This window comes from Fundulus heteroclitus, unplaced genomic scaffold, assembly GCF_011125445.2.
Source record: "Fundulus heteroclitus isolate FHET01 unplaced genomic scaffold, MU-UCD_Fhet_4.1 scaffold_572, whole genome shotgun sequence".
NCBI classification, from domain to species: domain Eukaryota; kingdom Metazoa; phylum Chordata; class Actinopteri; order Cyprinodontiformes; family Fundulidae; genus Fundulus; species Fundulus heteroclitus.
This window is the reverse complement of record NW_023397003.1, coordinates 56,051-67,701: the sequence shown is the minus strand read 5'-3', so window position 1 is coordinate 67,701 and position 11,651 is coordinate 56,051. Positions and strand designations below refer to the sequence as shown.

General features: G+C 40.1%; 2 protein-coding genes across 3 annotated transcripts; one reads left to right on the top strand and one right to left on the bottom strand.

Annotated features, from left to right (window-relative positions):
- The first annotated feature begins 455 nt into the window (after window positions 1–455).
- On the top strand, window positions 456–2,514 carry LOC118556002 (pro-neuregulin-4, membrane-bound isoform-like). Its single transcript, XM_036133095.1, has 4 exons — window positions 456–688; window positions 763–856; window positions 972–1,124; window positions 1,213–2,514. The coding sequence occupies exons 1-4, from the start codon at window positions 679–681 to the stop codon at window positions 1,283–1,285; spliced, it is 330 nt and encodes a 109-aa protein (XP_035988988.1). The 5' UTR covers window positions 456–678; the 3' UTR covers window positions 1,286–2,514.
- A 1,190-nt stretch (window positions 2,515–3,704) lies between these two features.
- On the bottom strand, window positions 3,705–11,151 carry LOC105932332 (lactamase, beta). 2 transcript variants are annotated; one of them, XM_012871427.3, is made up of 6 exons: window positions 10,741–11,151; window positions 10,584–10,650; window positions 7,049–7,239; window positions 6,635–6,953; window positions 6,384–6,549; window positions 3,705–5,080 (listed from the first exon to the last, which is right to left on the bottom strand). In XM_012871427.3, exons 1-6 carry the CDS (start codon window positions 11,074–11,076, stop codon window positions 4,549–4,551), a joined length of 1,611 nt encoding a protein of 536 aa, XP_012726881.2. In that variant the 5' UTR covers window positions 11,077–11,151; the 3' UTR covers window positions 3,705–4,548. The 2 variants fall into 2 exon arrangements, with proteins under 2 accessions (XP_012726881.2, XP_012726882.2); XM_012871428.3 differs by having other exon boundaries at window positions 10,753–11,151.
- Between the last annotated feature and the right edge of the window lie 500 nt (window positions 11,152–11,651).

Below are 11,651 nucleotides of genomic sequence, written 5' to 3'. Positions count from 1 at the left end.
GCAATGTGCTGTTTTCTTTGAAAGAAAGTTCCCACGATTCCATTCATACCTCTTCACATACCAATCATTCATTCATACTTCCTACCAAACCCAGTAAGCCAGAGTTCACAAGTCAAACTTGCGTGATCCTCACCTTATCCTCTGCCAAATGCAAGTATTTATCAAAGATTTGGCAAGCAACCTCATCTAGCCTAATTATAAGGTAAACGTGAACTAACTTGCTCGGAAATTTGTTGGTTAGAACATTATGAAATGCTAAGAGATAGTGGGGAAGTATCAGAGGGTTGTATCCTGACATTTCACTTGCCATTTGAGGAAGCGGACAAACTGCAAGTGCTGCATTCTTTAAGCAAAAGCACACCCACATGAGAAAACTGCACGGAGACACAGGTGTCACTAAGATTTAGCCAAGGGACCATCAACATAAAGTTGGGATTTCATGAGCTGGTAAGAGGAAAGTTTGTTTTATTTAAACCAATTTGAAGTGACCCATTTCTAATTAAAACTAAACCAATGAGGTTTTACAAGAGGGAGCTTTTGATCAAGTCACTTGGAAATGCAAGTTTGTTTTTATAGTTGGCATTTTCTAAACTGACGTGATTTTGCTTTTTTTGTTCTCTTGGAGGTGAAAACAAAACAAGTTTTCTCTTAGGCTATACCCTGACTGAAGCACTTCAAATGATGGCAGGTAATTCATCCTACTAACCATAACATGGCAAACTTTTGTGCTTAAAAAGATGACTAATCCTGTATCTTTTTCAGAACACAGACAGCCTTGTGATCCGAAGGATGCCACTTACTGCATGAATGGAGGGATATGTTACACAGTACCATCTATGGATCACCTCTCCTGCAGGTGAGTCACATAAAGTACACATAAAAATGCTTTGTAAGCCAATATGTGAAATTATCTGGAGGAAAACATCGTTAACACATTTTCTTATATATTTTTTAACACTTTGGCACTTTAGTTGCCCTGAAAATTACAAAGGAAGCAGATGCGAGGAGTACCAGCTTCAGAGTCTTGCTTTGAATGACCCAGACAAAGGGTTAGTTGCAGTGGTGATCATCCTAGTCATCCTCATCCTAGTGGTGCTGGCTGTTGTCATCTATTATCTACACAAGTAAGTAAATCATTTAGAAACTCTTAAAACACCTAAAAGTTTTAATATTAGGTAGGTTTAAGCTTAATTTACTATTTCCTGTGCACAGGATGTTAAAAGAAGGAAAACAGAACCGACGGGGCCGTGGCCAAGGATACGATATGGAGAAATCTGGAAAATGAGGTTTCTTGCCAAAATGCAGATTTGCTTGTAACTAGAATAATTTTTTTTTTAATTTTGTTGCAGTTAATCCGATTATTTAGAGACTCTGTATTTTTCAAGTGTTTGGGAATTGAATGCCACATCTAATCTTTGATAAGAGACTAAGAAGTTGTAACTTTTTACATTTCAGTGCATTTGTTTTAATGTGCACTTAAAAAGTGCAGTTAAAATAACCAAATCATGTTTTGGGATATATTTGGTAAAACAATACAAAACAAACAGAACAAAGTGCTTATTAACAATAAGTGGCTGCTTTGAAAAGTGGTTATATTGAATAATTATTTAATGTTTGGATATATGTAGATTCCTACTTTATATTTCTGAAGGCTGTGTATTCCCACAGGTTTTGGTTTCTGATACACAAGTGAACAGTTTATAGCCTTTTGCTGACTGCATCCTTCATATGTCCCTGTTTTGCCTGTTATTAAGTCTTAATTTCATTTTGATGTTACCCATAATTGCCTCTGAAAACATCTAGACAGGCTGTAGTGATCTCACTTCCCAGAAAGCTCAAAGTCGTTCCTTGTCTGGCTTTCTCAAAGCTGGAATAGCAAGACGACTTACAAATGGCAATATTTACCTCTGTTCAGGTCTAAATAGGTTCATCAGTTCCCTTAAATCTTATACAGGTAGAGGCTAAGCATTTTTAAAATAGTAATGTCTGGCGGACAGGTTGTTGGACTGCTGAGCTGAACTACCAGTGTCCTCCATATTACAATCAAGTGCAAAAACAAAAAAAGATTGCTGATAGAGAAATTACTCTTTAAAATGTTTAGCATCATTAATCATTATCTACACACCATTCACAAAAGTGAATGAGACCAGATTAATGTTGTCGCTGAGGCCCATTTTTTTCTACTTTTATTTCTACGTATACTTTATGACTCCAAGAAGAAATACAATTAGAATTTGTTTGAATTAAAAAGTGAAAAGATATGTTGACATTTAGAGAACGAAATGTCTTTTCCATAAAAAACCCTCCAAAAACTTTAAACCATTATTATTTATGCTTAGCATTCTAACTATTCATACCACTGGAAAATGTAGTTTTAAAGCAATACTTTAATTTAACCAACATTTTTTTTCTTACTGTAAATAATTACATTGCGGACTGGTGCAACCAGAGTCCTTTATTCCGTTAAAAGTATCTTAGCAGGGAGCTAAAGATTAAGGGTGATGACAAGGAGGCCTTCCACAGACCTGGAGCTCATCGCAAAAGATGAATGGGCAAAAATGTTAGTGAAAAAATTTTAAATAAAATGCTTCCCACCATTTTAAGAAGTGTTTGATTGCTGCAATATCAAAGTTTTTAAGGGACCATTCAGGGTGGTATAGATTATGTGTCACCTGCATTTTGTTTTTTGTTAAAATGTAAATAAAAGACTTTTTAAAAAAAGAAAATAAGACCACTTGTGCAATGTTTTATGTTTCAAGAGATGCCTGGGCCATTTGCTGTCAGAAACAAAGCTTTAATGAAAATAACTGTAGGTTCTGGAGCTTTGCCATTTCTCAGTATACTGCTTCCACCTAGTGGCAGAACAGATTTACTACCTAGTAAGAAACAGGAATAAAATGCTCAGTTATAGAAAGCTGTGTATATTTTACAAAATTTGAAATGTTGATATTTAGTTTTACATTACAACTGTAATGCAAAGTACTGTAATAGCTTCTGCAAATCTTAATCACCGAGGAATTAAACCAATTGAGTGACTCACTTCCACTTCCTTCTTCAGCTATTAGAAACATCTGCTTTGTCAATTAATCACGTGTTAAGAACAGCAAAGAACAACAGTTTTATAGAAAAGTAGGCTGAGAGACTTTGGAGGAGTAGAAAATGAATTTTAATAGTCTCAGCTATGTTAAGAAAAAAGACCAGTTGCAAACTTTAAAAGCTTACAGTGTCAGGCCCGGTGGAGGAGAGACAAACGTGTCAAAGAGCTTTTTAACAAGTCTAAACTGTGAACATTATGCACCAATTTGCACCTATTTTAGGTATAACCTAAAAATGAAAGTAAAAATACTAAAATGTGCTTATTAATATATATGCAGCTTTAAGGATTTAACATTTATTAAAATAAAAATGAGTTTTTCTTGTTTAATCTTCTCATTTTCATTTAACCAGATCAAGAGCAAACAACAAAAATGACATAGTTCATGAATATACATCGTGGTTTAACAAAACCTAGGGTTTTATGAATATATAATGTTTATTAATATAGACAATTATACGGCACTTTGGAGCTTTCTTAAACATTTTCTCCAATGCTTTGTTGAAGATTTTAGTCTTTTTCTTTGTTCAGCAACTACATCTAAGCATTAAAAAACAAGACAAATTTAGATGTTAAACAGTGTTGAGTCCATAAATAATGTAGAAGTTGGCAAAAACAACATCTTTACTCATTAGAAGCATGATACAGAAACAAGGATTAGTTGCATGAATCTGAGTGGTTTGAGCAGCCTTAAGGAGAATTAATAAACCAGGGGGTGGGGACTGAAGGAAAGGTGGAAAGCCTAAAAGAAACTACATGGATGGCCAGTATCCAGTATCAAATTCTGAAAAAGTAAAATAAATTAATCCTGTAGAGATCTGACAGAGGACCTGAGAGGCTGTTTGGCTCTTCCGTGATTCCACCTACCCAAGCCACCCTTGTACTGAAACTCAGGAGTTGCTTCATTGGTTTCAGCGGGTGTGAAACGTTTCTTTATAAAGGAAGCAAGGAGGAAAAAGGTTGAGGAATGCCAGATGACACAAGAACTAGACGGAGAGTCAACTGGCGTCATTTTTCAGCGTGAGAATAATTCAAAGCATGCTGCCAATGCAGTATGCATACCTGAATAGAAAATCAAACGCCAATAGAAACTATCAATCATACACTGACTTCTCTTGACCCCGGGCTTTCATATGATTTTACCAGGATGGGATCAGACAGAAAAAAAAAAAGATGCACAAAAGTTAACCAAAATCTAAAGAAGCACCTTGGAGTGTCCTTTCAATAGGACAAAAAAAGCTTTGACTTTATTACTAAATAGAAACTTAAAAGTTGTTTATAACTTTACAGCATTATTGTCTTGTGGACTATATTTAAATTTCTACACGCTTCAAAAAAAATGAGATGAGGTATGGGTCAACAGTTTTCTCTGCTGGATTAAAAAAAAAAAGCTTTATTAAAAACTACACACGATACAATTTACAGCCACATCTTTCGGGTGAACTTTAAACCAATTATTCCCGCAAGTTTCTGGCTCTGTCAAACTGATGAGCGACTTTTAACGCCGTGCTGTTCAGTCCCACAGACTGCATGTTTGTGATAATGGTGACCACCACCCCCTGCGGGAGGAGGACGCTCTGTCCCCGGCGCTGCTCTGTCTCCTCACTGGGCAACACCAGGAGAACGCTGCTGGCCCCCACAGCTCCTCCTGTGTGGGACACGTAATGCCTGCGCTTCCTGCATTGACCGTACTTCTGCAGCTTCTCCACCACCAGCCAGCCCTGGCCGTACAGTCCGTCCTTATCCCAGCTGGCCTCTGTCTTGTCGACCGGGGTCCACAGCTCTATGACCGATTTGGGTTTTAGGAACCCAGGGAGCAGGCCCTCGGTGTCCTTAAGGAGGGCCACTTGGTAACTGTAGAGCAGAGCGTTACCGAAGAGCAGCAGGTCTCCCACGGTGGACAGGAAGCCGCCTCCGGCCCATTTGTAGGAGTTGTCCACATATGGGCAGTTTACGACTCGCCCCCGCTTGTTCAGGTGGTAAAATCTGTGGAGGAGATCGATAGGCGACATAATGTTGGATTTTATTTCGACAAGACTGAAAACAACAAAATTCTACTCCAACATTAACGCCTGTACTCGAGCAATGTTGTGCACTCAGGATACACAGCGCATCACAAAGGCCTTTGGGCTCTTGTTTTCTTTTTTGTCATTTGTAACAATTTAACCACAAACTATCATATTTTATCAGGACTTTATGTGATAGATCAACAGAAGTGCAACATTAGTGGAAAGAGAATCAGTTAAATTAAATAAAAAACCCTGATAAAACAAAAACCTAAAGAGTGTGAGGAGCATTTTTATCTACACCCCCATGTCAATATCTCATAGAGCCTCGGTTTGCTGCAACTACAGCTGAAAGTCTTTAGGATGTTTGTCTCTACTGGCTTTGCACATTTAGGGACTTCACTGTCCCACATGTCCGATTGGATGGGGAGCCTATATAAACACCGGTTTTATAATCTAGCCACAGATTTTCATACAAAGTAAATAGTTGGACTGGGCCAGTCTAACAAGAACTTGATCTAAATCATCGTATTGTAGCTCTGGCAGTACGTTTACTGTTCTTGGCCTTTTGGAAGTTGAAGCACGGCCCCAGTTTCAAGCGTTTTCTCCCGGGATTGCATTTTATTTAAGTCCCTTCCCCTGTTGGAGAAAAGGATCCCACATATCATGAATCTACCACCACAATGTTTCATGGAAGGTAAGGTTTGGTTGCGATGCTAGCTAATCTTTTCAACAGCTTGTCCCACCCGAGTTGTGTATCTCTGATGTTCCTCAAGAGTTACCTCTGGCATTTTAGCATCTTCTCTGACTAATTCTGGTCTTGCCCCTCTTGTCAGTCTAGGTGAGCGGCCATGTCTTGGTTTGTCTACAGCTGTGCTAGCCTCAATTTTTAGGTGGGAGGTTGTCCAGTGCTCTGTGAGGTGCTGAAAGCTTGAGACATTATTTTACGACTAAATAACGTGCAGGTGGGCTTATATCTATCCACAATTATGAGAATTCTGAAGCCAATTGCTGGCACTGGATTTTTTTTTTTTTTTAGGGGTTTCAGAGTAAACAAAAGTTTAATCCAAAGGCATGCCACACATATTTTTTAATATTTCAGCCAAATAACTTTCCTTTCAGTGCCCAGTGATTCATTAGTTTGTGTTGGTCTATAAGATAAAATCCCAATGAAATACACCATCTGTGGTTGCAACATGACAAAATATTGAAGCGGTCATAGAGGTGCGGGTACTTTTGCAAAGTGCTGTAGAGTACAGAAACTAGAAGTGATTATAGATTGCCTGGAGCGGTGATATATAATGGGGTCATTCTCATCTGGAGCTGTATTGAGCATTCCCAGCTCCTGAAACATGTTCATCATGAGAGCCAGGAAGTGCTGGTCCGCAGCCCGCTCCAGAACAGCACTCAGCAGTGTGAAGGCGTGAGTGGAGTACAGGAAAGTGGTGCCTACAATGCAGTCAAAACATTACTCCGACGGATCAACACTTGAAATGTATCGTAATGAAACGGTTTCGCAGGTAGACTCCCTTACCCGGCTGGAAAATGAGCGGGTCATCCTTAAAAAGGTCCAAGGCTTGAATTACACTTTCGAAATTGTCCTTTAAGTAATACTCTTTGTGCTCAAACTCCTTTTTCCTCTGAGCCGGAGGGGATTGTTTGTCTTTAGAGGTTTGATCTGGTCCGGGTTTCTCTTGGCTTTCGGAGCAGCTCTTCTCATCCTCTTTCTGTTTACCTGGAGGCTTTAGACGTTGCTTGGCTTTCTCTTTGTCCTCTTTAACTTTTTTTGGGTCCTTCTCATAGTGCCTTATTCCACTTAGGTGCGACAGTAACATACGAGAAGTTATTGTAACCTGAAAAAGAAAAAAGAAAAAAAAAGAAAAAGACAAACCGTGGATGGCTGCAAGCATTAGAATAAGACATCGTCCAACATCCTGACACAACTTACATCTTTTCCATCAAACTGCTTCTGAGGAAACTCTGGCACATATTTCTGGACGGGGGCATCGAGATCCAGCTTTCCTTCCTCGCACAGCCGCGCAGCAGCCGCCGCTGTGAGGGGCTTACTGATGCTGGCGATTCGCATCACCGTTTCAGGAGAGCACGGGACACGGTTCTCCAAATCAGCGTATCCGAACCCTGAATCACAGGAACAGCCGCGTGTGTGCAAAAGCATTTCACAGATACGTTTACTGTGCAAGAAAGATTGATCGTGCCACATCTGCAGCGTCAGCTTAAAGCCAGCTTCATTGTGGTTTTGCTCAATAATCCTCATTGCTTTTTCTGCATGCAAGCCAACTCCGACACCTAATTTTCTCCCAACTGAGGCAGCCTTTTCGGTCAACTGGTTTCTTTTCAGCTCCATTAAGAACCGCCACCAGAGCTAATGTCAACACGTGCACAGTGGCTCTCAAAAGTGTACCCACCCCTGTTAAAATCCAAGGTGCCATAAAGAAAGACATATATGCTGTACGGTTTAACTCACAAATTTGTTAAAGGGGGGGGGGGGGGGGGGGGAATGACCATTTTGTACAAGTGTGCACAACTTTTACTACTCCTGATACAATTTTAGCATCAATTCTTCTTTGTTAGGAGCATCCTATATCTCGACTACATAACCTACCTCGCAGATTGTTTTGGACGTACACTTAGACACACCGCAGCGCTGAAAACAGCACCTTTCTTCACCTCCAGCACAACGGCAGACACTTCAAGTGACTTTTTTTTTTTTTGACATCATTCAGCTTGACAAAAACCACAGCTCTATCTGAAGAAAAGCTACCCTTGAGCACGGGGCTGCCACCACCGCGCCTCACTGTGGCATACTTTTGGTAATTTCATTTTTTTTTTCTCTTAACCAAACAGATTTTAAAATTGCCGGCCAAAGAACAAGTTTGTTTTTTTCCCCCCACCATAAAAACATTCTTCTCAAGGTGTTAAGATACTTTAGCCAGGCCTGATGATGGGAAAGCTTGTCATAAATAAGCCAGTAAATACATTTGTATAAATGTCATTTGTATGGTGTTCATTTTAGGACATCCTCAGACTCAGGTGTCAGCGTCAGAAAAACCGTACGCATTTGGATAGTAGAATGATTTGGTTAAACATGAGCGAGCGTGATAAACGGCAGGACTGTTTGCCAACTCTGGACAAACAATAAACACATTCAGCAGCCTTATTAACGGCCTATAGTTATTAGGAACTCCTGCAACGGTGTAGCCCTCTTTTTTTTTGTTTAGCAAATGATGAAGGTAGCAATAAGTCAGACCATTTCCCCCTATCTAGTTAAACCAAATAAGAAAATACCACTCACATTATGCAGTGAAAGCTTAGCAATGGTGCAATCTTGACTTTGTAGTTTTTCCTGTTTTACTTCTTTGGAGTGAGTTGAAAATAGTTTCTGGTTTCTGTGTGGAATAAGGCCAGGGAAAGTGTCTTAAGCTTGCTCTGTTTTAATTTTATTTATAAATCGGGCACGTACACAGCATTAAGACTTGTCTGTCTCCAAGCAGATGTATTATACAAGCTGATCCGGCAGCCATATTTTAGTCTCAGATTCAAATACGTGACATCAGCCTAACATCGGAGAGGTTTCATTGAATTCTGATAAAGGAAACATTTATGGTTTTCTGGTCTCAGCTGGTGAGCAGTAGGTAACTTTATATTGGCAATATATATTTTTTTCTCTTACAAATGTTCTAAAAAAACTCCACTAATTAATAAATTCACACAAAAAAAGGTCACTACTGAGTAACAGAGTTTACATTAGTGGAAAGGTGTCATGGATTTTCACATTGAATTAATAACTTCCTTACTTTGTGGCATCTGGATCCGACTGTTAACTTCTGCCCTTTTCAGTGATGGTTGTCATTTAGAAGTTGACGCCCTTTATTCTTTTGCAAAACTGCTACCTAACACCAACACTTAATTGTCAGTGTTTCTGATTCTGTCTGATGTACCATTTACTTTTTTTTTTTAAATAGTGTTTGTGGATGCTATTTATATAAGATGTTTTGTAACTGTTTTTATTAGTTGTATTTATTTATTTTTGCCAGGTCTCCCTTGAAAATATTAGATAGTTAATCTCAATGGTGACTTTTCTGGTTAAATAATTTTTTATTTTTTTTATTAAAAAAGTTAGATTTCCCTTTCTGAACAATCCACTGAATGCAACAGATGACAAACAAGGGGATCTCTCATTTTACTTCCTGTTGGGTGAGGAAGGACCTGATTTGCATCATTACATCATGGGGATTAGAGGGGGTTATTCTTCTACATGTAGGAAAATACAGCACTGAGCTGTATTTTCACGTTGCCAACGCAGACCTTAATGTACTGAACAGTTGAGGGGAAAAAAGATATGTGGGTTTGAAAATAGTTTTATAGAGCTGAGTCATCATCCTGCTGGGAGGTGGACTTCCACCCCTACCTCAAGTCTTTTGCAGGTTTAACCCGGTTTTCTTACACAGATTGCATTCATCTCCATCCATCCATCTCCCCATCAACCCTAACACACAGCACGATGCTGCCACCACCAGGTTTCTAACCCATCACATAAAATCCGAATAAAATTTACTGAAGTTTATACCTAGAACGAGACAAAATGTGGAAACGTTGGAGGGGTATGGATCCTACAAGCGGTCCAGTAGTTGTTTCCCCTGTAAGGACGCCTTTATCTGGTGTATAAAATGGACAGCTCGACGTTTTGAACTTGCACACACTTGAACACTGGATGCATTGCTAATACGAGCTGGGCCTCCATGCTGGACAGTTAAAAGCTAAGCAATGGTGCTAAGGGGGAGTGTTGGCCTAGTGATTACAGCTTGCACTCAGAGAAGGATGCAAGTACCCGGTTTGATCCCCAGTGCCTGCACTCTGGGTCCCTGAGCAAGACCCTTAACCCCAGATTGCTCCCCGGGCGCCGCACATGGCAGCCCACTGCTCTCCAAGGGTGATGGGTTAAAAGCAGAGAAACCACATTTCGTTGCTCTGTACTTGTGACAATGCAATGACAATAAAGTTGAATTCTATTCTTAGACAAACTTTATTGTCATTTTGTATGCACAGAGTGCGTACAGAACGAAATTTCGTTTGCATACAGCTTGAGAATTTCAGTGAATTGCAGTGGATTTCAGAAAAAAGTAGCTTTGCAGGATAATAAAGTAACTTTGCAGGATAAATAAAGTAACTTTGCAGGATAAATAAAGTAACTTTGCAGGATAGTTCCTGGATAAAGTGCATTCTATTATATTCTAAAATCAGTGGTTTCCAACCCCGCTCCTCAAGTAGCCGTGTCCAACATGTTTTAGGGTCCCTTTGCTGCCACACACCTGATCTAAAGGAGGGCTTCTGCAGCACCTTGCTGGCATGCAGAGGAGGGTCATGCAGCCATCAGGTGAGCTGGAAAAAAAATAAAAAAAACATGCAGGCCAGGGGTTCTGGAGGACTAGGGTTGGGAACCACTGGTTTAGATCATAACCCACCTTCAGACCACACTTGAACACCATCCACTGCCACCCCAACTACCAGTCCTGGAGCTCCGACCTCAACCTGATGACAGCAGAGAGAGCTGAGTTAATGAGACAACTACCAGTAAAGATAAACCGCCTGTCATCAACCACATTAGTTTTACAGGCCTACCTCTTTGCCTACCTTTATCCGCTCCAGGAGGTCTCTGCTCGCTTTTATGGCGTCTCTATACGCATGAGACTTTTGTGCTGTTTTAACCTTGTCATCGCATGAGCTGTTTGCGGGGTCAGAGCTGTATTTTAGGCCCACAGCTAAAACGATGCCGACTCCAACCCCGTACACCCAGGTTCTGGACTTTGATCGGTGTTTATAAATGACTGTGCCCCCGACAAAACGCCGCTGCGTCCGAATGAAAACACCCTCTGCTTGCGGGGTCATCAGAGAGCGTGGCGCTGCCAGCGGGGAGCATTTGGCACAAAAAGGACGAGATAAAAGCATGCGAAACATTGTGGAGGGGGGAAAACAGTTCGCTGTCGATGTGTGTACAACTGCTTGCGTTCAGCGTGAACTTACTGGGTGCGCTCCTTTACCGTCAGCCGGTGGGACGCCCGGGAAGAAGGGAGGACGGGGTCGTGTGGGCGGGGTTTTCCTCTTAAATAGCGAGCGGAGCGTTTAGAAGCTACAAAAGTTTCCCCACCAATTCACTTTTCCCATATTTTGTTACGGTAAAGACTTATTTTAGATTATAGTGTCCTTTAAAAAAGTTAAATGCAATTAAAAATCAACACAAAATTGCTCATTATGACAAAGTAAAAGCATGTTTTCAGACACTTGTGCAAATTTCTATAAAGAAATAAGATAATCAGTTACGATAGGTTCATAATATTCACACTCTCCGAGGGAACATTAACTTTTGCTCAGCAGATCTGGTAAACAATAAAAAAAATACCCCAAAACACGTTACAAACTTACCTGCAAAGCGATACCCAATAAGACACCAGGCTTTGTTTGATAATAATAATAATAATCCTCATCATGTTTATTGTCATTGCAACACACATTTCAATGAAATTTGTCCTCTG